General features: G+C 45.8%; 1 protein-coding gene across 2 annotated transcripts in view; it reads left to right on the top strand.

Annotated features, from left to right (window-relative positions):
• Positions 1-20,130, top strand: part of LGMN (legumain) — a 35,882-nt gene extending 15,752 nt beyond the window's left edge. For both annotated transcript variants that reach the window (XM_055555669.1, XM_055555670.1), the window contains exons 3-14: positions 5,373-5,470; positions 6,583-6,664; positions 8,032-8,117; positions 9,231-9,306; positions 9,909-9,971; positions 11,271-11,337; positions 12,512-12,630; positions 12,718-12,807; positions 14,885-15,085; positions 16,947-17,117; positions 19,198-19,265; positions 19,556-20,130. In XM_055555669.1, coding sequence (XP_055411644.1) covers positions 5,373-5,470; positions 6,583-6,664; positions 8,032-8,117; positions 9,231-9,306; positions 9,909-9,971; positions 11,271-11,337; positions 12,512-12,630; positions 12,718-12,807; positions 14,885-15,085; positions 16,947-17,117; positions 19,198-19,265; positions 19,556-19,598 — 1,164 coding nt within the window. In that variant the 3' untranslated portion in view covers positions 19,599-20,130. The remainder of the gene's footprint in view (positions 1-5,372; positions 5,471-6,582; positions 6,665-8,031; positions 8,118-9,230; positions 9,307-9,908; positions 9,972-11,270; positions 11,338-12,511; positions 12,631-12,717; positions 12,808-14,884; positions 15,086-16,946; positions 17,118-19,197; positions 19,266-19,555) is intronic.
• The last annotated feature ends 6,514 nt before the right edge of the window (positions 20,131-26,644 follow it).

Below are 26,644 nucleotides of genomic sequence, written 5' to 3'. Positions count from 1 at the left end.
TCTTGCTCAACACCTTCCTCTCACATGGCATTTCTGTTTTTAAGGGAAAAAATGCAGAGATAAGACATGCTCCAGGAAAGTCATTTAACTAACCTTTAGCACTGTCTCCAAGTCACCTGACTTGGCTTAACCTTACATTTATTTCTTTTGGGTGTTAGTGAGTGCTTGACTCCGACTGAAAGCCCTTTTGAATTGAGAAGATTGGGAGGAAACCACGTAATTCCAAGGACCCAAGAGAGGATCACTGCTTGGCTTTGAGACCTCTGTGTGGGAGGCAGAGCATGAAGCATGGTTGGGGAAGCCCTGAGCCCTTCCTGAGCCTGTCCCCATCTGTGAAATGGACATAAAAGGGTCTGCCTGTCAGGACGGTGGTGAGGAGCCCAGGAATATGGGGAGCACTAACAGGATAGGCTGAATGTATTTTCTAAAATATATGGTCTTACTGAAGCATATTTTACAGATTGTATATAATTCACCCATTTTCAGTGTTCAGTGATGTTTTAGTACATTTAGCAAGTTGTGCACACATCACCATAAATCAGTTTTAGAACCTTTCCGTCTCCCCAGTAAGATCCCTTGAGCCAATTTCCAGTGCCCAGCTGGAGGCAGCTGCTAGTGTACAAGTCTACTTTGTCATTCTGCAAGTTCGCCTTCTCTGAACATATCATATAAATGGGGCTGTGCAACGCGATCTTTTGTGCCTGGCTTCTCTTAAGGCCATGTTTTTAAACTTCATCTGTATAGCGCGTGTCAGTGCTTCATTCCTTTTATTGCCGAGTCGCATTCCATTGTGTGGTCACATCACATTTTGTCTGTTTACCACTCAGTGGATATTTGGGTTGTTTCCTTTTTTTGTCTTTTGCCCATTTGAAGCATTCTGCTAAGAACATTTGAGTACAGATCTTGGTGTGGATAAATGTTTTTGTTTCTCCTGGCAGATACCTAAGAGTAGAATTCCCAGGTCATGGGGTAAATTTATACTTAACTTTTAAAGAAACTTAAACTACTTTCCAAAATGGCTGCATCATTTTACATTCATGCAGCAGGGATGAAGCTTCCTGGCTTATCCTCAGCAACGCTTGTTATTGTCTGTCTGTTGTGACGTGGTAACTCACTGTGGTTTGAGTTTGCATTTCCCTAATGAGTAATGATCGTGAACACCTTCTTATGTGCTTATCAGTATATCTAGTTAGGTGACATGTTTATATAAATCTTTTATCTGTTTTTGATTGAACCAGTTGTTTTACTGAGTACAAGAGTTCTCTGCACATTCTACATACAAGTCCTCTCTCAGATATGTGTTTTGCAAACACTTTGCTCTCACTCTGTTGCTTATCTTTTCACTTTCTTACTGGTGTCTTTTGAAGCACAAAAATTTTGAATTTTGTTGATGTCCAGTTTATCTTTTTTTTTTTTTTCTTTTATAGACCATGCTTTTGGGGTCATATCTATGACATCTGTGCAATTACAATTCAAGATGTCAAAAATTTTCTCCTGTGTTATCATATAAAATTTTGTTTTAGCACTTAAATTTAAGTATGATTCATTTTGAGTTAATTTTCATATATGGTGTGAGGTGAGAGTCTAAGATCATCTTTTTGCATGTAAATATCCAAAATTTCCCAGCACCATTTGTTGATAAGATTCTCCTTTCCTAGGGTAGTTCTGAAAACAGGAAGTGAAAGTTCTCCAGCTTTCTTCTTCTTTTTCAGTATATATATATATATATTTTTTTACTATTGCAGTTACGTACAAATTTTAGCATTATCTTGCCAATTTCTGAGGAAATCCCTGCTGATCAGTTTTTTAAAAAAATTTTTGAGGGGGAGAGGAGAGGTATTTTAATTTTATTTTTTTATCTTTTGTCTGTACCGCACGGCATGCGGGATCTTAGTTCCCCAACCAGGGATTGAACCCATGCCCCCTGCAGTGGAGACACTGGAAGTGTGGAGTCTTATCCACTGGTGTTGTTAGTTGCTCAGTCGTGCCCGACTCTGCGACCCCATGAACTGCAGCCCACCAGGCTCTTCTGTCCATGGGATTTTCCAGGCAAGGATACTGGAGTGGGTTGCCATTTCCTTCTTCAGGGGATCTTCCTGAGCCAGGGATTGAACCCAGGTCTCCTTCACTGCAGGCAGACTCTTTACTGACTGAGCTAGTGTTTTAAAAAGTTTAAGGGTGGTATGTCTTTTGATCCATGAGCATGAGATATCTCTCTGTGTATTTAGATCTTTAATTTTCCTCAGCAGTTTTATAATTTTCAGTTTACAAGTCTTGCACTTCTTTTGTTAAGTTTATTCCTAAGTTGTTTTTGTTTTTTTGGTGAACCTGCTTTTTGGTGTCTAACAGGAGAGATAAATAATAGGCTGGTTTGCACTGAGATGAGTGGGTAGGTGTGCCTGCTTACTCCAGTTTCACTGAGAAGGTTAAATCTGACATAATATTGGTTTGATTTTTTTTCTTATGAAATAGAAAACAAATATCTATAGAATGTGCCTGCAATGTAAAGAATAATAATAAAATGAATACCTATGTACTTTGTACTGAAATGTTGTTGCTGAACCACAAAAGACGCTGGGATTCTTGGGCTCCGGAGGAGAAGAATTCAGTCTGGGGCCAGAGATGAGGCTCGATCACTCAGAGCTTTTGTGTAATTTTTAGTAAAGTATAAAAGAGATAGAGAAAGCTTCTGACAGAAACATCAGAAGGGGGCAGAAAGAGTGCCCCCTAGCTAGTGTTAGCAATGGAGTTAAATACCTTTTAATTAAGTTATTACAATGAATCAAAAGAATGTCTAGAGGTTGTAAGATCAGATCAGATCAGTCACTCAGTCGTGTCCAACTCTTTGTGACCCCATGAATCGCAGCACACCAGGCCTCCCTGTCCATCACCAACTCCTGGAGTTCACTGAGACTCACGTCCATCAAGTCAGTGATGCCATCCAGCCATCTCATCCTCTGTTGTCCCCTTCTCCTCTTGCCCCCAATACCTCTCAGCATCAGAGTCTTTTCCAATGAGTCAACTCTTCGCATGAGGTGGCCAAAGTACTGGAGTTTCAGCTTTAGCATCATTCCTTCCAAAGAAATCCCAGGACTGATCTCCTTCAGAATGGACTGGTTGGATCTCCTTGCAGTCCAAGGAACTCTCAAGAGTCTTGAGAGTAAAGATCTTACTAAACCCACTCCCATAATTTACATTTTAAGATAACAGGATTAGCCAGAGGGTTTTCAGGAAGGAGAAACTGTCCTCAAGCAGGATGCATTGTTGTTACATAAACCCTAGCACAGAGTTTAAACTGAGTTGTTTGTTATATAATCATCAGTTCCAGGCTGAAAGATAAAATCCATTTTATGTGACTAAGACTGAGGAATTTAGAGGAAAAAACCTTTGTCCTTTTCTCCTCCTTGAGAATTCCAGACCCCTCTCTCCTTGGGGACCCCCGGACTTCTTATCAACCTGCCTAGGAATTGACTCTCTCAGTACCCGACTGAAGAAAAAGAAAATTATTAGTACATTGTCCCCTGTCCGGTCCAGTCTTCACCCTGCCAGAGGGCAAGTTCCTTAGATTTGTTTTAGAGTTTACCATCTGTATATTTAACTAAGCAACATAATGTTTACTTTAGCCTGTTTTGACCTTTATATGAATGTAATCATAAGGAGATCAGTCCTAGGTGTTCATTGGAAGGACTGATGTTGAAGCTGAAACTCCAGTATTTGGCCACCTCATGCGAAGAATTGACTCATTGGAAAAGACCCTGATGCTGGGAGGGATTGGGGGCAGGAGGAGAAGGGGACGACAGAGGATGAGATGGCTGGATGGCATCACCGACTCGATGGACATGAGTTTGAGTGAACTCCGGGAGTTGGTGATGGACAGGCAGGCCTGGCGTGCTGCGATTCATGGGGTCGCAAAGAGTCGGACACGACTGAGCGACTGAATTGAACTGAATCATAGTGAATATTTGTTTTCTATCATTTGTTCTTTTTCTCATTATGTTCCTGAGATTCATGTATCTGAAGCATGGGTTGTATTTCATTCATTTTTAGGTATTCCATTTGTGTGATCTTCACGGTACTCCCGTTATATGAACATCAGACAGTTTATTTTTCTATATTTTCTGAAAGCAAGATCAGGTTCTGGAGTCAGAATGCCTGGGATCTTTCACTTTGAGCTGTGTGACTTGCACAGGTCACCTCCCCTCCCTCAGCTTTTAGGACCTCACTGTGAAATGGGAATCACTATCACAGAGGGTTGTGATGAGAATTAAATGAGATGGTACCTAGAAAGTCTGAGCATAGTGCCTGGCAAGTAGAACAAAGTCCATAAATGTATGAGTTTTCATATTCAGTTATCTATTCATCTAATAGCTCTTGAATGCCAGGTCTTGGACTCACCCACACAACATTTAGCAACTGTATTTTGAGCACCCATTTTTGCTATAAAGTCCATTTGTTTGGGACATGTACAGGCAGAATGCTGGGTTTGGTGGTGTGTGAGCTTTATTTCAATTGCTCTGCTAAGAGCTGTTTAGAACATGATCTGTGGACATCCAGTTTCTGAAGCCCTCTTCTTTACAGAAGCAAATAACTGGGCATGGCATTTCTTTGATACTCTGCCCTAGGAAAGACATAATTAAACAAAAGCAGAAAGTTAGGTAACATTTTCCCCTTTTGTCCTCAAATGATTTCCATGTCATGGAGTGTAGTCTGTATCATTTGAAAAAGGAAGCAAAAATTGTCTTGGCCTTTTTATGGACAAGGAATCTCATTAGCAAAGTTTTTCTTTTCCCTTTACTATGGTCACCCTTGTAATTTTTTTTTAAACTAAAGAGCACATTCCTCATTTTAGTTCCTGAGCGGAATTTTTGAGTTTTTCACTCAGTTCTCTGAACAGCGAGTGTGGCGGTTAAAGTTACTGGAACCAGAAGAGTCCTGTGTGATGCAGAACTAACCACTAAGCTTTTAATCTGTTGGTTCATCATTCTGTCATTCTGTTCTTCAGCCCTAAATCAGTGCTTTCAGGAGACTTTTCTATGGTGTGGAAAATGAAAATAACTTATTCAGGGCTTTCAAAAGCCCTTGCTTCCTGCAGATGTGGTGGTGGTGGGTGGTGGTGGTAGTTGTGTGTGTGTGTGTGAGAGTAGTCCACATGTTACACTAACTGCCTGATGAGAGTTTCATGGTGAAGGGTGGTTTTTTAAAAATTGAACTGAAAAAGATAAATGAATGTGTTTTAAACTGATTTAAATACCTGACCAATAGGGAGTGGGACATAGCACGTCTTCCATGAGAAAGAACACGCTGCTCATGAAAACGCTCAAATTGGTTTCTTCTGGGCAAAATCTAACACTTGACAAAACCCCTTCTCCCAGGCAGATGCGTGCCACGCCTACCAGATCGTTCACCGAAACGGGATCCCTGATGAGCAGATCATCGTGATGATGTATGATGACATCGCCAACTCTGAAGAGTGAGTATGGAGGGCTTTGAACTTGATGGTGAGGACCTTTAGAGCGTTTTAAAAAATGCATGTGGATTCTCAGGAATTCTTGGTTGGGCAGCCTAACATTAGAATGTAAGCTGACTCCCAGCTGAAATTCCACCCACCTACTTCATGTAGAGCTTTGACCATAACTTGGAAGAACCCAGCAATGACAGGGACATAGCAAATGGTGGTGAAGGTGCTGAGGCTCGGGCTTTGCAAGGCTTTAAAGCATGAGTTCTCTCTCGGCTTGGAGAACTAATTCATTACTAGGTTCTGCAGTGCTTGTTCCTGAGCTCTGTGCCAGGGCGCTTTGGAGGCCTGTACACAGGAGGCTCCTTTGTAGCTTAGATCCTCCCACCCTTCTTTCTATACCTATTTCCTTTTTAAAAAAAAATTGCTGAATTTAATTTTATAAACCGTTCTCTTATGCCTGCTTATCTGATTTCTTGAGATCAGAAACAGCAGGTGTGGGGGACTTCCTTGGTGGTGTACTGGTTAACACTCTGAGCTTCTGTGCAGGGGGCTCAATCCCTGGTCAGGGAACTAGATCCCATAAGCCAAGTGGCTCACCCTTTCTTCCCCCTGCCAAAAAAAAAAAAAAGGGCAGCAGCAGGTTCGGGTATGACTCTAACCTGTTCTAGTCTCCCAGCTCCTCAGTTTCCAACTGTGGCTTTTCCGATGATCACATGATGGTTCCTAACCCATTCTGAGCTTTAATGCCTAAGCTCTTGCATCAAAGCCTTGTTTTCTGTTCTCTCTCTGAAAGTAGTTTTTCTCTGAAAGATCTCTTGATGAGATCTCCCCTCCAAGATGCAAGCTGGTGTCTAGTAAGGAGGCCAGGCACACAGGGGCCTGGGTTCCTGTCCTCAGTTTGCAGAGCTCAGCCCTTCACTGCTCTGGCCAGGAGCTCAAGACTTGTGGGACCCCAAGACCCTTGGGCTACTAAAACCACATGTTGGAGACCTGGGTGGGTGATGAGAAGTGTCTGACAATCATGGCTGTTTAGTTTTTTTATGCTTAACCGGAACATATTTATGAAGATACAGATTTCAGAGATACATCAAATTGTGTGCTTCATTGCATCCTTTGATTTTCAGCAATCCCACCCCGGGAATTGTGATCAACAGGCCCAATGGCTCAGACGTGTACCAGGGCGTGCTGAAGGACTACACGGGCGAGGTGAGGCGGAGCGCGGGGTCGGAGCCGGCGGGGTCTGCTTCGTTTCAATGATGGTTTTCCCCTCTTTCTTGAACTTCTGGAATCAGGACCTCATTAGACAGATTTCTGGCCAACGTTTCATGTTTATATTGAGATTTGTGCCTGAGGCATAATTTCTGTGAATTTTGAAAGAAAACAGAGAGGAAAAAAAAAAGAAAAAAGTATTAGTGGTAGTCTGCCAATCTTTTATTTCTAGTTTTATTATACTTTAAATCTCAGTAGTTTTCTTTCTGTAATACCTGATTTTCTTAAGATACTGCCACTAATCTGATTATAAACTATTTGTGTCCTTTTCTGAAAATCAGCTTTCTCAAATGCCAGCCCTGGTGTAAAGTAATGTCTCTGGATTTTGCTGAGATAGTTTCCCACCATTTTTATAATAGTATATCACTTCCAAAGTATTGTAGCCATCCCAACTGATTGGCAAAAAAGTTTGTTCAGTTTTAAGTACAAATAAAAGACATTTTCCATTTTCACAATGAACTTTATTGAACAACATAGTCATTAACCAAACAAACTTTTTGGCCAACCCAGTACATTGACACATTTTTTAAAACACCATAATTTCATTAGCCTCCTGGATTTCATACCCTCTTTTTCTTAATTTCAGTGGAATCTTTTAGGAACTAATGTTCCTTGTGAGAGAGAAACATTTCTATGAAGTTTAGCAGTTCTTCCAGTTTTATTTTTCTCTTTTAAACTCAAGAACAATTAAATCAGATACATCATTCATCTAACATAGATGATCCCATTTTTATGAAATTGTTTCCATAGATTTATTTAAGGAAATGTCCAAAATGTAGGTGGTGGAATTTCTCGTGATTTATATTCTTTCCTCTGAGGTTTTCTATAATTTTTTTTTTTTTAAATAATCAGATATCATTTTACAAAGTTGCTTTTTTAAGGTGTGTTTTTGGGAGCCTTTGAGGAGGCAGGCCATTTGCAAAGGTCGGCACTGAAGTCTGTGCCTCCATCTTTGTTGTCTCTCTGAGGCCACTTGCTCTTCCTCTGCTCTTTGTCCCTCCCTACCAACATCTTTGGGTTTTTCCACCTGGACTTTATAATGGTCAAGAAGAAATGGCAGGCTTGCTGAACGGCATCAGCCAAAGACAAGACGATGCCTGAGACAAGGTCATGCACACGCGCCGGGAACACTGACCTTGCTCTGGGTCTTTCTTGGTGGCAGATTTTTTTGAAGGATGTATTCGCCCTTCATCCTTAAGCCTTGGAGGTGTGTGGTCATGGCCTAGGCCCTCTGCTACAGACTCAGCACTCTCACTGATTTGAAGTGACTGCTGCATCTGATTTCAACTCCCAATTTTTCGTAGGATGTCACCCCGAAGAATTTCCTTGCTGTGTTGAGAGGTGATGCAGAAGCAGTGAAGGGCGTAGGATCTGGAAAGGTCTTAAAGAGGTAAAGTCTGTTTTATGGCTGTCCCTTTTTTCTGAATGACCTGGTACTCCAGAATCGAGAATTCATACAGGCCTTGTTCTTGCTTCTGGCCTGTTTACTGGTGAGAGATTGCAATGTGGGGACCTTTGTCCCGACAGCCTGCACAGAACCTGTGGCTTCTTTCGGCAGCCATTTCTGTAACAAATTAACCCTATGATCCAGGGTCCCTCGTTACTCTTAATGAAATGTTCCCCATCGCTTAAACCTGCTGCTAGTCTATTGGAACACCCTGAGACCAGCGTGAAGCTCTGTGGCCAGTCAGGTTGAAGGACCCCCACCCAGCCTCCCACCGACCTTGTGCTCTGATGGCAGGTCAGCCCAGCGGGAGGAGGACATTGATAAACCTCTGTGTTGGGGAAAACTCACCCCGGTGCTTGCCCTGCTCTCTGTGGGTGAGGGATGTCTCATGTAGCATCTCTTTATGAAGCATTTTGACGTGATGTCAGGGAGCTCAGGAGCATGGCCTCAGAGTCTCAGATACTAGGCAGCTGGTGCTGCTCCCCTCATATCTGAGGGGAGACCTGGACACAGCTAGCTCCTGTGAGTTAGAGCAGAGAGGGATGTCTGAGCCGGATGAACCAGGTTGCTTCCGAGTGAGTTGTTACATCTCTGCCATCTTGAAACAGGGTCCTCAAGTGAGGGAACACCAGTGGGCGTCCCAGGCTGTGTGCAGGCCAAGGGCCCTGGAGGGCAGTTGGAACTGCAGGACCACGTTTGGTGGCATGTCCTGGCTCCCTTACTTGTTTGGGGGATATCTAGTAGGAGAGTGTGGCCGCCTGGGATGAGGCCTAATGGCTACAGGCCCCCACTCTCCCGATCACCCTGGGCTGTCTGCTGAGTCCTGGCCTTCCAGACTCTGGGATATGCCTCTTGGTTCAGAGTAGCACTCAGTGGGATCAAAGGGAGCAAGCCAGACAGCAGTGTCTTGTGCTCCTCCTCCCACCTGGTTGGGAGACTGTAATCCTCAGGCTTCTCCTTAAGTTTTTTGATTGGAGTGACTTTTCAGAGTCACGGAGGCAGAAATAGGAAACGGCCTACTTCGACTCTCACGCTTGTCTGTGTATCTCTTGGCAGTGGCCCCAGGGACCATGTGTTCGTTTACTTCACGGATCACGGAGCCACTGGAATACTGGTGTTTCCTAACGAAGATGTGAGTTTCTTAATGTTTTAGAAATAAGCTGTGGGGAACTCCCAGAGGTTCCACCTCTGCGCTCTCACTGCCAAGGGCCCGGATTCAATCCATGGTCAGGGAAATAAGATCCTACAAGCTGAGAAGGGTAGCCAAAAAAAAAAAAAAGGCAGGCAGGGAGAATGAAAAACAAAACCTCGGAGTTGGCAGTACACCTGTGATGTGTGTCTCTAATGTCCTACGGGGTGGTTTGTGTGCGGCTGGTGAGTGTGGGGCTGCATTTAGCAGCTTGAGATCTCTCCAGAGGCGTCTCTTCTGGCAAGTTTTCCCTGCGTGTCTGCTGACATCACAGCATCAGTCTCTGTCCCTGAACTTGGGTGCCTGCACGAGATGCAGTCATAGAACACAGCCCCTGAGTGCTCCGGACAAAGTGATGAGGAAGTACCTCTGCATGTAAACAAAGCCCTTGATGACATTCTGGGATGATGCTGTGCAGCATGATTACCTCTAAGGATTTCTAAATAAGAATTTATAAGGCATCACTAGGGCTTGATTAGTGGGTTATCCAGCACATGGTTTCTCTTGATGTGTTTGGTCTGAGTGTCCATATTCTTACCTTTCAGCTTCATGTAAAGGACCTGAATGAGACCATCCGTTACATGTACGAACACAAGATGTACCAAAAGGTAATGTCAGTGCTTGGGGCGGCCTTGGGGAAGGGATGTGAGGGAGGCAGTAGAAGCAGAGCCCACGGTGCTGTGATGGGCTTTCTAACTCTGGATTGGCTGTGTTTTTTTTTTTTTTTTTTTTTTGAAAAGGTGTCCTTTGTGTCAGTCTTGACTTCTGGTCTCCCAGGAATAACTTTTTTGTGATTCTAAAGCTTCAGCTGTTAGGTCAGAATCACTGGCAATCTTGTTAAAATACAGTGTGGGGACTTTGCTAGTGGTCCAGTGGTTGAGAATCTGCCTGCTGCTGCCGGGACATGGGTTTGATCCCTGGTCCAGGACAATCCCACGTGCCTGGGAGCAACTAAGTGTGTGTGCCACAACGGCCACCCTGTGCTCTAGGAGCCCAGGCTTTACAACCAGAGAAGCCACTGCGGTGAGACGCCCTCCCACCTTAACTAGAGAAAGCCCGCACACAGCTACAAAGACCCAGGGCAGTCAAAAATATAAATAAATTAAAAAAAAAAAAAAACACAGTATGGACCCCACCCCCAGCATTTGGCTCAGTGTTTCTGGGGGGAAGCCTGAGGGTCTGCTTTTCCAACAATGCTCCTAGTCCAGGGACCACAGTTTGGAGATTGTTCTTTCTAGGATTGTCACCAGTCTGGGGCAGTTGGGGAGGAAAATACCACCTTATTCTGCCTTCAGCCCTCTCTAGCCCCCTTTTGCACCCTGTGTGGAATCTCCATAGCTCTGGCAGGTTTGTGTAAGTAACGTGTTTTTCTCCTGAAAATTGTACCCTGCATTGGATGGAAAATCAGTTTTCCTTAGCATCATGTATGGTTCCATTTTCCCTGCATTATTTCAACTAATAGGTCATCTTATTTTATAGCCACACACAAGGATCTTCCCTGTAGCTCAGATGATAAAGAATCTGCCTGCAATGCAGGAGACCTGGGTTCGATCCCTGGGTCGGGAAGATCCTCTGGAGAAGGGAATGGCAATCCACTCCAGTGTCCTTGCTTGGAGAATTCCATGGACAGAGGAGCCTGGCGGGCTACAGTCTGTGGGGTTGCAGAGAGGCAGACAAGACTGTGCGACTACTACTTCTGCTACTAGCCATACACAAATTTAAGTCCTTCTGGTTTGTATGACAACAGCATCCATAGCCTCTGGCAGCAGCTTCTTCCAGCACAGGTGTCTCCCAAAAGTGAAAGTCTCTTGAGAAATGGGTCAAGAGAGTGGCAGAGCCAAAGTGGCCTTGGTGAGAGAGATCTGTGCCTGGTCAGGGGGAGTTCACTTGTCTCATTTGCCTCCTAGATGGTGTTCTACATTGAGGCCTGCGAGTCTGGGTCCATGATGAACCACCTGCCACCCGACATCAATGGTAGGTGGGCACACTGACCTCTGAGCTGGGCTGGGTGAGCACTGTGTTCTGCAGTAAAAATGGGCATTTGCTGATTCTGCCTATGGGAAGAACCAAGTGTCTTACAGAAGCAGGGGCCTAGGGTAGCCTGGTGCCCAGAAGTAGGGGGATACTTGTGGGCAGCTCTGGGCTTCTATTCCTGGAGGATTAATGGTCAGGGGGTGACGTGATATTGCTCTGTGGTGCTCTGCTGGGTTCTAGTAGGGCTGCTGCTGCTGCTGCTAAGTCACTTCAGTTGTGTCTGACTCTGTGTGACCCCATAGATGGCAGCCCACCAGGCTCCCCTGTCCTTGGGATTCCCCAGGCAAGAACACTGGAGTGGGTTTTCATTTCCTTCTCCAATGTATGAAAGTGAAACGTGAAAGTGACGTCGCTTAGTCGTGTCTGACTCTTTGCAACACCATGGACTGCAGCTTACCAGCCTCCTCCATCCATGGGATTTTCCAGGCAAGAGGACTGGAGTGGGGTGCCATTGCCTTCTCCATCTAGTAGGGCTACCTAAGTCCAAAATTAAAGTCTCTGGACTGGCCTCTGTCCTTTGCAATGTGTTGTTTGCTGGCTATCTAGTCTTGGAAAGATGACTTATCCTCTTTTACTCTCAGTTATCCCCATCTGTAAAATGGGAATAAAAATAGTGTCTGTTGGGAGAGTTATACTTTTTTTTTTTGGAGAGTTACATTTTAAGTGATGACATTTATCCAGCATAGCTCTGAGTCCATGGTAGCTAGATAGTAAGTGGTAGCTCATAGATTCAGTCAACCTAAATGTTTCTCTAATATTAGTAAACGTTCTTTTTCTCTGGAAATGAAATGAAGTCCATATCCTTCAAGATTCAGCTATTCTGATCTTTTAGCACTTTTCCAAAACAGCTTGATGTCCCATTAAGCATGCCTGGTTGCTCATTGTAGCAAGTGTCTATCAGTTGGCTTCTCTTTCTTCCACCTTTAATTTTAGACGAGTTACTGTAACTGAGTGAACAGGGCTGGATGTAGGGAGGTCCCCCTGTCCTCCCTGAGTTGATCACAGGGGACGTGCTTTGATTGCACCAGGAAAAGGGGGGAACTCAAGCTTCTAGGGGAATCCTCAGACAGCCGAGGATAAAACACACCTGAAAGGTGCCTTTAATTCCTTGTAGTTTATGCAACTACGGCTGCCAACCCCAGGGAGTCGTCCTACGCCTGTTACTACGATGAGCAGCGGTCCACGTTCCTGGGAGACTGGTACAGCGTCAACTGGATGGAAGATTCAGATGTGGTGAGCCGTCGGGGGGCCAGCGGCTCAGTGGAGGCTTAGCTGTCAGCTGCGATGGTCAGAGGGCTTGAAACGTTTGCATTTTTGCAGGAGGATTTGACCAAAGAGACCCTCCACAAGCAGTACCAGCTGGTGAAATCCCACACCAACACCAGCCACGTCATGCAGTATGGGAACAAGGTGAGTTGGGGCCTCGCAGGCCTGACAACACCCAAGCCTTAGGCTGCCTCGCTGGGAATGTTCATCCCTCGGTGAAGAGAACCGGGATCCAGGCAGGTGAGGAATGACTGAGGCAGGGCTGGCTCTGCCTCTCACGGCCACTCTGTCCTGGAGAGTCTGCCCAGGCTTTGGAATCAGACTCAGGTTCAAACTCACAAAGTTCTGAGGCTTTGGGCCACCTACCTGTTCTCTCCGGGTCTCTGTTACCTCCTTGGTCAGAGCCCTAGCGTGCAAGCAAGGTGATTGGGAGCCCAAAGTTGGCGGCACATCCCCAACACTAAAGACAGACCTAGCGCCTGGTGGGAGGTTAGCCAATAAGCTCGTCCTGCGAGTGTTGTGGCTTTGCCCCCTGGAACCCCACACCCTGGATGTGTCCAGCCTTCCTGCACTTGCAGGATGTTATCTTGACCCGTAGGCTCTAAATTAGAGATGTTTATCCCCTCCAGGTGTGAAAGGACCTAGGTGGTCAAATAGGTAAGTCCATCAGGGCTGTCCTGACGGAGGTCACATTAGGTGGCTGCTGAAGGCTTGGGCCTTAAGTACAGCTTGTGGGGCCAGCCCTTGGGATGTGAAGAGGGGGTGGGGGGTGCTCCCAGTAGTCTGTATGACCAGATCCCCTCCAGTGGCCTGCCACCATCTGAGAGCTCACCAGCGGAATTCCTTCCATATAAGCATCGGCCTTCTAGAAGAACTGGTGAGCCAGTCAGTCCAGCTATTACCTTTAGCACTTCTTGGGCAGCGTGTGGATGGGAGGGCCCTGGAGCCAGTCACAGGCCGTGAGACATGCACTCAGGAGGCTGTGGGCCTGGTCAGGCTTTTGAGAGGTGGATAGTGGAGGGGAGGAGTGGAGAGAAGCCAGGGAAGGGTGACTCGGGGGAGGCAGGGTCAAACATGGCACCACCCTGGCTTCGTTGAGGGATTGGAGGGAGGGGAAGGTACCAGCAGCAGCTCTTCTGCCCTGGGCTTTCTGCTCTCTGGAGTTTCCTCAGCATTGGCCATGTCTGCTCTTGGTTGAGGAGGTATGAAAGATTTTGATTTTTTGACTGTGCCACTTGGCATGCAGGATCTTGGTTCCCTGACCAGAGATTGAACCCATGCCCCCTGCATTGGGAGTGCGAAGTCTTAACCATTAGACCACCATGGAGGTCCCCTGAAGGATCTTTTCTAAGCATTATATTTCTATATATGTATGCCTGTGTTTCCCAGGTGGCGCTAGTGGTAAAGAACCCGCCTGCCATTGCAGCAGACAAAAGAGACATAGGTTCGATCCCTGAGTTGGGAAGATCCCCTGGAGGAGGGCATGGCAACCCACTCCAGTATCCTTGCCTGGAGAATCCCACTGACAGAGGAGCCTGGCAGGATATATATAGTCCAGGGGCTTGCAAGGAGTCAGATACAACTGAAGCATCTTAGCATGCACACATGTGTTTTATTTTTTGTTTTAGAACTGTTTCTAAATTAGTGTTTTGGTAATTAGTGATTAGTGTTGCTTGGTTTAGGAACATGATTGCTTGCAGCATTTCTTTTCCTCTTAATTGGGATCCAGTCTGTAGTGACTTCTGTGGGCAGACAGAGCCAGGCATTCGGGCCCACTTGTTAGACCCTGATGCCAAGTATGCCCCCTACTCTGTGGCTTTAGTTCTCCCATCTCAGTGGACTCAGACCTCAGCTCTAACCCTCCAGATGCTCTGCATCGTCCTTCCTTCCTTCTGTCACCAGGGGCAGGCAGGTGAGCGTGGGGGTGGTGGTGACAACCCAGCGTCACCTGTGGCTGACATGACTGGTCCAAGCTCGGCAGAACTGGGGCAGTTCTGCTGCAAAGGGTGCCAGGCATCTTCAAAGTTCATCATCGGTGGATTTCAGGTGCTCAAATGCATCACCTCACCCACTGCTGAGGACTGAACTCGAGCTTTGAGGCTGTGACTCTGATCCTCCCGTGGTCCAGAAACCACGTGGGGTGAACGGTGGACTCCAGGACCTGGGGTATGTTTGGCACCTCTGCTCTGCCCACTCAAACCCACTCTCTCTCCCTCTCCAGTCCATCTCTGCCATGAAGCTGATGCAGTTTCAGGGTCTGAAACACCAGGCTAGCTCTCCCATCTCGCTGCCCCCCGTCAGTCGCCTTGACCTCACTCCAAGCCCCGAGGTGCCGCTCAGCATCATGAAAAGGAAGCTGATGAGCACCAACGATCTGCAGGAGTCCAGGCGTCTTGTCCAGAAGATTGACAGGCATCTGGAGGTGAGTGGCGGTGAAGCTGCAGCCCCAGCCTCGCCGTGGAGCGTGCGTGAGCCCCATCTCTGCCTCCTGACTGTAGTTCCATGTTGGTGGGAATCAGGTGACGGAGCTCTGGGGTTACCCTCCTCCTACCACGGGAATATATGGGAAACAAAACCTTCCTTTACTCGTGTGACATGGACACAAATGAGCAGGACAGTGGCCAGCTTTATTCTTCCTTGATAAACTGGCCTTGACCGCTTTGAAGCAGGAAGCAAAAGGAGGGGACCTGTCTCCTGCCAAGAAGCCAAAGCACATGGATGTTTCTTTATTTACCCCTGGTTGCTTAGGAGACATTTTTACTTTGCTGTTTGGTGAGTTAGTAGCTAATCATATTAAAAAAAAAAAGTCCAGTCCACAAAAAATTTCTGCTGGCTTAGGAAATCATAGTCACTGCCCCAAATTCTTCCTAAAATGCTTGAGCAATCTTTTACGATAACTGGGTTTGTTTTCAATAGCTCGTCAGTTTGTCTGGAACTGGTTGAATTTCTTTTGAAATTCGAGCTGTGTGAGTAGAACCACTAGGCGTATACTCTCGAGATGCCTGGCAGAGACTGACTGTCCTTCCAACAAAGCCAGCCGTGCTGACTCTGCCCACCTCGCCCATTACCCCACTTTCCCCTCCCCACCACCCCACCCTACAATCAGCACAGCCCAGAGACTGATGTGCTGGGACACGGCCTGAATTTTCTAAGAAAGAAAAAAAAAAAAAAGCCTATGTAAACTGTCTTAAATGTGTATATCTCATGATTCTGAGTTAGCTACCCCAGGATGGTTTCTTTTGTTGTTGTTATCACAGTGGAATACAACAGATCTCCTATTTTTTCCTCTTAGACCTCTTTACACTCTTAAAGGTATTGATCCCAAAGAGCTTTTATTTATGTGGGTTATATCAGTATTTACTGCTTTAGAAATGAATATTGAGATTTGTAAAATATTAACTCATTTAGAAATAATAATAAACCCATTTTGTGTTAATATACTTTTTATAAGAAAGAATTATTTTCCAAGATCAAAAGAATATGAGTGAGAAGAGTGGCATCACAACATGTTTTTGCAAATCTGTTTTGTGCCCAGCATAATAGAAGATAGCTTGGTCCCTGTTCCTACGTCTGCATTCACTCTGTCGGGCTCTGTAGTTCTGGTTGAAATATACAAAGAAAGTGTAGCCTCACACAGATACATAGCTGAGAAAGGAAGGACATATGGAGCCCCCAAGAAATCTGGGGGACCCCTGTGGTCCTAGACGACAAGTTGAAAACTGCTGGTCTAAAACACAGACGGCAGGGAATGTTCGGGCACAAATGGAACAAACCCGGCTGGGGAGTGGGGGGGCCAGGGGACTCGATCGTATGTTTTGGTTGATGTGGAAGCAGCCGCCCCTTTGTGATGCTGGTTTTCATGATCCGGGAATAAAATGATGCCCTCCCCCTTTGTGTCATTCTGTCTAAGCATCTGCTGATTTCTAGAACAGACAGAGGTACCTGTGAACACACAGCACCATTTATGGGACCACAGTCTACTTTGGGACACAATTTCTATGCAGCCCCCCACCACCACCCCTGCCACCTCAGTCTGGGCCATACCTGCCCTTCAGGTATTTAGATTTAAATGCTGCCTCCATGCCAGAAGATCTCTAAGAGACAAGGTATTTCTGGAGGTTTCTAGCTGTAAAAAGCCTTGCGTGCACAACTTTTGCTGCAGAAAGCATCAGTTGTCATCTCTGAACATAGTGGAGTGGGGGCAGTGTGAAAGAAGCATCTAACCAGTCCAGGGTTCTAAGAGAGACTGTGTTAAGTAAAAAAACAAAAACGTCACTTCACAGGCCAGGAACATCATTGAGAAGTCAGTGCGGAAGATCGTCACCTTGGTCTCAGGCTCCACTGCCGAGGTGGACAGGCTCCTGTCCCAGAGAGCCCCTCTCACAGAGCACACATGCTACCAGACGGCCGTGTCACACTTCCGCTCACACTGCTTCAACTGGCACAACCCCACGGTAAGCCCAGACCCTGGGGCCGCCGGCCTCTGCTCCCCGGTTTCCGTGGCCAACTAACTTGGCCTTCCTCTGCACCTTCAACTCCAAACCCAAGTTAGTATGGTCCACGGGTATCACACCAGGTGCATTGCCTTGTAGAAGGTTCCGTTTTGTAGAAAGAAACAGCAGCAGACTCATTCTGTGGCCTTTGGTGGGATGTGAGAGGGGCAAGGTCATCCAAATTCACTAACCAGTCTTGGTCCCAGTCTTAGTCCCAGACACTCTTAACTGTCCCAGTGGCTGGGAGAGTTTACCAGTTATAGACGATTCATCTCCCGTTTCTGTTGGCCTTCGAAGGGGACTTCCTTGTCTTCATGCTGTGCTTTCCTTGCCAAACTCCACCCTTACCCCTGCCCCTCACACCAGCCACACAGATTTTCTCCCTTTTGGGTGTGTTCTGACCTCTTCCCAAAATTTGTTGCTGAAGTCAGGCCTTAGTGCTTGGAGAAGAAAGTACCTGGTTTCTGTGGATTGTAGAATGTCAGGGTTGGAAGGGACCTAAAAACCCCTCCACTTTGGTCAGTACTTAGGTGATGCTTGGATCCTTCAAGGAAGGGGTTATTCGCAAATTGTGACCCACAGGCCCATTCCTGCCCACAGACTGTTGAGTTTTTTTCCTCCACAGACTGTTTTTATAAATAAAGTTTTATTGAAATGCAGCCATAGCTGTGTGTTTTATAAATAAAGTTTTAAACTGAAGCACAGCCACAGCTGTACTCAGTCACACAGAATCTCTGACTGCTTTCATGGCGAGGCCGAGTTGAGTAGTTCAGACAGCCCACAAAGCCTCAAATATTTACTATCCAGCCCATGACAGAAAAGTTTGCCAAATCCTACTTTAGACTTGTGCTCTTTGATACAGTAGTCTCTAGCCTCACTGTGGGTGGCTATTTAAACATGAATGTACATTCAGTAAAATGAAACAAAATGTAAAACTCGGTGCCTCAGCCACAGTACCCACATTCCAAGTGTTCAGGAGCCGCATGTGGTTAGCGGCTACTGAATTGAGAATGTTATAGAATATTTTCATCGTTGCAGAAAGTTCTGTCTGGGCTGTGATATGCAGACCATGATCACCCTCAGATACTTCTGACTCTTTGTGACCCCATGGACTGTGGTCCGCCAGGCTCCTCTGTCCTTGGGATTCTCCAGGCAAGAATACTGCAGTGGGTTGCCATTCCCTTCTCCAGGGGATCTTCCCCACCCAGGGATCGAACCGGCATCTCCCGAGTTACCTGCATTGGCAGGCAGATTTTTTTTCCAGATTGAGCCACCTGGAAAAATTATACTCAGAAGATGGTTCTCCATTATTAAGAGAATCTCAGTTTTATTTTTCATTTATTTAACAAAGCAGTCTCTTTATTTAATAACTTTAAATTTTCAATTTTTTAAAAATGCTTTATCATCAGATGTTACTTTTTTACCCTTGGGAATCACAGAAAACAAATATCTTCTTTCTTCCTCTTGTGAGGTCACAGATTCCCTTGAAGTGCTTTTCAAGTTATTTCGGTCTTGGCTGCCATCTGGTTTGGCATTCACTTACCATACGTCTCCCTCGTCAGTTGTTCTAGACCAAAAGCCAGGCCGCCAGAGGAGGTTTGAGCTGACAGAGGGGAGCAGGGCCAGGGGTTTCTCATCCAGGAGTCCTTACCTGGACTTGAAGGAGCTATAGGATTGCTGCAGAGTGCTGCAAATCTCCTGCGCATGTTCATTTTTCCTGGAAAGTGGTCTATAAATCATACCAGATCATCCAAAGTTGGGGAGGGGGCATCCCTGACTCAGTAAAGGTCAAGAACCACTGGCCTAATTTTTTTTTTTTTTTTTTGGCTTTGCACCAGATGGCTCATGGAATCTTTAGCTCCCCCACCAGGGATCAAATCCTGGGCCCTCATCAGTTTAAGCACAGAATCCTAACCCCTGGACATCTAGGGAAGTCCCAAGAACCACTGGTCTAGATGCTGTACATATTCCCAAGTTAGGAGTTGATCCTGTTATAAAGGGATGATGTCTGATCGTGTCTTTTTGGTTTGTTTTCCTCTAGTACGAGTATGCTTTGAGACATTTGTACGTGCTGGTCAACCTTTGTGAACACCCTTATCCGATTGACAGGTAAGCCAGCACCTGGCATTTAAAGGGTCAGTGGGGGTGGGAAGGTGAGAAGGTGGGGTCCTTCTGAAAGTAGAATGGTGTATGCAGCTCTGCTATCCCCTTCTCCACGTGGGTAGTTTCCTTCTGCCTCTCACTGTGGACGAATTCAAGACAGATGTATCCCCAGGGGTGCTGGATTGGGTGGGTCTGTCATACAAGACTCCCTGTTCCCTGGTGGGTTCTCTCTGTCTTCATTTTTTCCGAGTTGAACAACTTCCGGCTCACCACCTCCTTCTTCCGGTTTCTTACAGAATAAAATTGTCCATGAACAAGGTGTGCCATGGCTACTACTGAAATACTACCTCCTTGAAGCTTTACCGAATATGATCACCGTCCCTTAGAATGTGTGCTAATCGGAGACTGGAGAGCTGGAGCCTGAGGGAGGCTCCGCTTCCCGAGCCCCAGCGGCTGCGTCCTCCCAGGGATGCCGTCAGGCCACCGGAGCCACGCTCCAGGCCTCTCCCAGGATGGCTTGCTCACCTTTACCTACTTCCCCCAGCACCTACAGGTCCTGTGTGATCCTCTGAAAAGCCCAGAGATTTGGGAAGCTCTGTGTTGAGAAGGGTGTATTTGCTTTTTAAGAGGGTGTTTTGCCCATGACGTTTAAGGAGTGAGAATTTCACTGGGACTTCTGTAGCCAGTGAAAGAGTCTTTGTTCTGTGGAATCTGACATCAGAACCTCTTAAGTCTTCACATGATTTTCTGGAAGAGGGACATAAACCCCAAATGGAAAACTATTTTTAGAAAATAGCATAATTTTGGATTGCTTTTATATTTTATTTGGCAGTAATGGACAAGTCTAAAAAAATAAAGATTTATCACTGAACCTGAGTATTAATTTCAGGTCCCCGGCGTTTTAGTTTATGTTCCTGGCCCCTCCTGGTGGAGCCCTCCCCCTGTCTGTCTCCGATCCCCTTCCCCGTCCCACTGGTTGGCTCTTCCTGCCAGCTCCCCTCTCCCCCAACTTCCTGTACTTTTCGGCCTCCTGTGCCCGTGTTCCTTGCTGTGCCTTGTGCCCTGGAGTGCCTGCCCCTCCGTCTGGCCCATCCTCAAGGTGTATCTGAAAGTGCCCTGTCTTCCTCAGCTTCCTGCTCTGTGTCTGTTGGTATTTGCATTTCCCTTGGATCTTTTCCAGCACGTGTTGGGGTCTGGGAGGTTATCTTTGAGGGCAGAGGGTGCCTGTGTTACCTTGTTTCTCTTGGCCTGGTGTCCCACAAGGGGTGATACCCACCCTAGCTTTGTGAAAGACATTTAAAAGGAGCACTAACTCTCCCCAGGCAGTAGAATATTATGCGGCAACAAAAAAGAATGAAGCTGTGATACAGCTCCATCATTTAGCCCAGGGAAAGCAGCCGGTTACCTAAGACCCCTGTATTACATGATTCCATTTGTATTTAAGGTCCAAAATAAACAAGTCTATTGAAACAGAAAGCCTACCAGGCTCCTCCATCCATGGGTTTCTCCAGGCAAGAGTACTGGAGTGGGTTGCCATTTCCTTCTCCAGAGGATCTTCCCAACCCAGGGATTGAACCTGGGTCTCCCATACAGTAGGCAGATGCTTTACCATCTGAGCCGCCAGGTATTTAAGGTCCAAAATAAACAAGTCTATTGAAACAGAAAGTAGATGCATGATGCTGGGAACTGGGGAGAGGAAATGTGGAAATAGTCAATGCTAATGGGGATGTCGGAGAAGGCAATGGCACCCCACTCCAGTACTCTTGCCTGGAAAATCCCATGGACAGAGGAGCCTGGTGGGCTGCAGTCCATGGGGTCGCGAAGAGTTGGACATGACTGAGTGATTTCACTTTGACTTTTCACTTTCATGCATTGGAGAAGGAAATGGCAACCCACTCCAGTGTTCTTTCCTGGAGAATCCCAGGGACGGGGGAGTCTGGTGGGCTGCCGTCTATGGGGTCACACAGAGTCGGACATGACTGAAGCGACTTAGCAGCAGCAGCAGCAGCAATGGGGATGTGGATTATTTTGGGGGTGATGAAAAATGTTTGGAAGCTAATAGTAGTTGGTTATGCAACACTGAATGTACTAAAATCCAGTGACTTGTACACAACAAATGGAATGATATGGTTTGCTAATTATGTTTCAGTAACATTTTTAAAACTAAGCCATATAGCTAGATGGCTGTTTTAAATAGAAAACAAAGAAAAAAGGAACACTAAACCAGGACACTTGTGACCACCTGTACTTACGTTGTGTCTTCTTTAGCAGTGATAGATGCCTTTAAAGTTTGGAGGTAGAGACTGAAAGTAGAGATATTGTTAAACAGGGTTAATTCTAGGGTTATGCTTCTGTTTCTAATGGGCCTGTTTTTAATCAGGTTATCCTTTCTCTGAGAGGCTGTCTTAATACAGTTAATCGCGTGACCAGGATAAAGAACTTTTACTGTCCTACGAATCTAGGGGAGCTTGAGGGTTTTAACAAGTACAAGAAGAATATGGTGTTTAAATGTTTATTACTAAAGCTCAAGAATGGGCAATGCTGAGGGCTGACTGATGTTCAAAAAGTAGAATTTTTAAAAGGAGTCTGTTAAAAGACCTCAAGATTCAGGTAGGAAAAACTCTGTTCTTCTCTTTTCTAGAGCCGTTACCTATGCTTGTAACCCTGCTTCCCTCTCTTTCTTTGTCCTCCCTGTAGAACAAAAATATATTTAACTATTTAACAAGTGCAGAAACTTGAATGTTCACGGCTCTAGAGGTTAAAAGAGTCTTGTTCGTTTTCTAAAATAAATGGCAGCTTCCTAAGTCACACTGCCTTGACTTTTTTTCCTCCTCCTGTGGTTCTTAGGTCCCCAGCAGAAGCAACTCTCCATCCCTCGGGTTAAGCCATTTTCTATTAGATTTCTGAGAAAGGTGTCCTTTCCTCGTGTGTCACAACCAGGACCAGCATTTTGTTCCCTAGTTACATCCAAAACATGTTCTATCGTAAGAGGTACAGAAACTTTCAAAGCAAAACATGGCCACTCCCCTTCCCCCACCCCCCCAAATCCCAAATAAGTTTGTATTCATCATTAGAATCCCCTTTCTACATATTTACATACCTATATACAAAGGAAAGTCCCATGGACAGAGGAGCGTGGTAGGCTACAGTCCACGGTCGCAAAGAGTCAGACACGACTGAGCAACTTTGCTTTCACTTTCATACAAAGGATACTTTACTTTTTCACTATAAAATAAAAGCAGATCCAGAAAACAAGTACAATGCTTAATGAATGATAAGATGAAATACCCTTGTAATTACAATCCAAGTCAAGAAATAGAACTTTACCAGATGCATGAGTCAAGATTCTCCTGAGAAATAGAAGCAATGGATGTGTACACATATAGACATTTACCTGAAGGAATCAGTGGCTGTGGAGGCTTGGTAAACAGAAAATTGCATGCTGGAGACCCAGAGGAGGAACTGCAGTCCAGGCCAAAGGCCCCCTTGCAGGATCCCTTCTTGCTCAGGGAAGGTCTTTGCACTAGGAGTCACCTGTTTGGACGGGACCCACCCACATTACTTCGGACTTCCCTCATAGCTTAGTTGGTAAAGAATACGCCTGCAATGCAGCAGACCCACGTTCGATTCCCTGGAGAAGGGCACGGCAACCCACTCCAGTGTTCTTGCCTGGAGAATCCCATGGACAGAGGAGCCTGGCAGGCTATAGTCCATGGGGTCACAAGAGTAGGACATGACTTAGCGACTAAATCACCACCACCCATGTTTTAGAGGGTCATCTGCTTTGCTCTAAGTCTACTCATGTAAATGTTGACATCATCCAAAAAAATCGTTCACTACAGCATCCAGAATAATGTTTGCCTAAATATGTGGGCACCGTGGCCCAGTCAAACTGACACACGAAATTAACCATCACACTGGCCATCCTGGAAGCCCCTGCTTGTACTCCCTCCCAGTCATAGCTCCTCCCTCCCAAAGTAACCACCCTCCTTGTGTTCTTTGTGGTTTTAGGACAAGTGGGCATCCCTAGACACTTTTACAGTTTTTATTCTACAGATTCTCTCATCTTTTTTTTTTTTTTTTTCCCCTTCCAATTTCCATTAAAAAGTCCAGGCTGGAGATCAGTGGAGTTTCTCAGTCTGGACTTCACTGATTGCATACATAAGCTGCTGCTCAGCATGTCTTTCTGATGCCCAAGTCTCTTACAAATCAGCAGCTGGATCCAGAGGATTTACATATTTCTATTGGGTTTTGATCCATTGCACTTCTTTACTGAAGCTCAAGTTGTCCATTTTTGGCTGAATGAATGAAAGTTGCTCATTTGGGTCCAACTCTTTGTAACCCCATGGACTATACGGTCCATGGACTTCTCCAGGACAGAATACTGGAGTGGGTAGCCTTTCCCTTCTCCAGGGGATCTTCCCAACCCAGGGATCGAACCCAGGTCTCCCGCATTACAGGCAGACTCTTCACCAGCTGAGCCACCAGGGAAGTCCTGGTGAACTCCCAAGGTGGACTCCCAAGCCCTTTCAGAGGTCAAACCAGTCCATCCTAAAGGATCAAATCAGATCAGTCGCTCAGTCGTGTCCGACTCTTTGCGACCCCATGAATCGCAGCACGCCAGGCCTCCCTGTCCATCACCAACTCCCGGAGTTCACTGAGACTCACGTCCATCGAGTCAGTGATGCCATCCAGCCATCTCATCCTCTGTCGTCCCCTCCTGTCCCCAATCCCTCCCAGCATCAGAGTCTTTTCCAATGAGTCAACTCTTTGCATGAGGTGGCCAAAGTACTGGAGTTTCAGCTTTAGCATCATTCCTTCCAAAGAAATCCCAGGGCTGATCTCCTTCAGAATGGACTGGTTGGATCTCCTTGCAGTCCAAGGGACTCTCAAGAGTCTTCCCCAACACCACAGTTCAAAAGCATCAATTCTTCGGTACTCAGCCTTCTTCACAGTCCAACTCTCACATCCATACATGACCACAGGAAAAACCATAGCCTTGACTAGACGAACCTTTGTTGGCAAAGTAATGTCTCTGCTTTTGAATATGCTATCTAGGTTGGTCATAACTTTCCAATCAACCCTGAATATTCATTGGAAGAACTGATGCTGAAGTTGAAGCTCCAATACCTTGGCCACCTGATGTGAGTTCAGTTCAGTTCAGTCGCTCAGTCGTGTCCGACTCTTTGCGACCCCATGAATCGCAGCACGCCAGGCCTCCCTGTCCATCACCAACTCCCGGAGTTCACTGAGACTCACGTCCATCGAGTCAGTGATGCCATCCAGCCATCTCATCCTCTGTCATCCCCTTCTCCTCTGGCCCCCAATCCCTCCCAGCATCAGAGTCTTTTCCAATGAGTCAACTCTTCTCATGAAGTGGCCAAAGTACTGGAGTTTCAGCTTTAGCATCATTCCTTCCAAAGAAATGCCAGGGCTGATCTCCTTCAGAATGGACTGGTTGGATCTCCTTGCAGTCCAAGGGACTCTCAAGAGTCTTCTCCAACACCACAGTTCAAAAGCATCAATTCTTCGGCGCTCAGCCTTCTTCACAGTCCAACTCTCACATCCATACATGACCACAGGAAAAACCATAGCCTTGACTAGACGGACCTTTGTTGGCAAAGTAATGTCTCTGCTTTTCAATATGCTGTCTAGGCTGGTCATAACTTTCCTTCCAAGGAGTAAGCGTCTTTTAATTTCATGGCTGTGGTCACCATCTGCAGTGATTTTGGAGCCCCCAAAAATAAAGTCTGACACTGTTTCCATTGTTTCCCCATCTATTTCCCATGAAGTGATGGGACCGGATGCCATGATCTTCATTTTCTGAATGTTGAGCTTTAAGCCAACTTTTTCATTCTCCACTTTCACTTTCATCAAGAGGCTTTTGAGTTCCTCTTCACTTTCTGCCATAAGGGTGGTGTCATCTGCATATCTGAGGTTATTGATATTTCTCCCGGCAATCTTGATTCCAGCTTGTGTTTCTTCCAGTCCAGCGTTTCTCATGATGTACTCTGCATAGAAGTTAAATAAGCAGGGTGATGATATACAGCCTTGACGTACTCCTTTTCCTATTTGGAATCAGTCTGTTATTCTACGTCCAGTTCTAACTGTTGCTTCCTGACCTGCATACAGATTTCTCAAGAGGCAGGTCAGGTGGTCTGGTATTCCCATCTCTTTCAGAATTTTCTACGGTTTATTGTGATCCACACAGTCAAAGGCTTTGGCATAGTCAATAAAGCAGAAATAGATGTTTTTCTGGAACTCTCTTGCTTTTTCCATGATCCAGCAGATGTAGGCAATTTGATCTCTGGTTCCTCTGCCTTTTCTAAAACCAGCTTGAACATCAGGAAGTTCACGGTTCACGTATTGCTGAAGTCTGGCTTGGAGAATTTTGAGTATTACTTTACTAGCATATGAGATGAGTGCGATTGTGTGGTAGTTTGAGCATTCTTTGGCATTGCCTTTCTTTGGGATTGGAATGAAAACTGACCTTTTCCAGTCCTGTGGCCACTGCTGAGTTTTCCAAATTTGCTGGCATATTGAGTGCAGCACTTTCACAGCATCATCTTTCAGGATTTGAAATAGCTCAACTGGAATTCCATCACCTCCACTAGCTTTGTTCGTAGTGCTTCTTTCTAAGGCCCACTTGACCTCGCATTCCAGGATGTCTGGCTCTTGATGAGTGATCACACCATCGTGATTATCTGGGTTGTGAATATCTTTTTTGTACAGTTCTTCTGTGTATTCTTGCCACCTCTTCTTATCTTCTTATCTCATCTTATCTTCTTATCTTCATCTTATCTTATATTCATCTTCATCTTCTTATCTCATCTTCACCTGATGTGAAGAGCCGACTTATTGGAAAAGAAAATGATGCTGGGAAAGATCGAAGGCAGAAGGAGAAGCAGGCAGCAGAGGATGAGATTGTTGGATAGCATCGTCAACTCAATGGATGTGACTTTGAGCAAACTGCAGGAGATAATGAAGGACAGAGGAGCCTGGCGTGTTGCAGTTCATGGGGTCACAAAGAGTTGGACACAACTGAGCAACTGAACAACATGAAAGTAGATTAGTGGTTGCAGGGAGGTAGGCAGAGGAGAATGCAGTCATGATGTAGGGACTGAACAACCCAAGCCCTTTTGACATGACGCTAAGAAACTCCCACGGCTTCCTTCCTATCTAGTGTATCAGAATGTTTCATTCTACATTTCCTGTCCCAAAGGTGGGATCAGCTATTTCTCCAGGAAACTCTGGCGTCTTTTCATGAGACATTGTTTTTCAAGACAACAGTCTAAATGCTAGGAGTGCTCACTGTTACTGCCTCCAGCCCAGCCCCTCCAGTTCTGTTCTATGTGGGTGCAGAATTTCCAGACTCGCTGTGCTGC

The sequence above is a fragment of the Bubalus kerabau genome, chromosome 19, assembly GCF_029407905.1.
Source record: "Bubalus kerabau isolate K-KA32 ecotype Philippines breed swamp buffalo chromosome 19, PCC_UOA_SB_1v2, whole genome shotgun sequence".
Lineage (NCBI taxonomy): Eukaryota > Metazoa > Chordata > Mammalia > Artiodactyla > Bovidae > Bubalus > Bubalus kerabau.
Note: the sequence above shows the minus strand (reverse complement) of the source record. Positions and strands in the feature narration are given on the sequence as shown.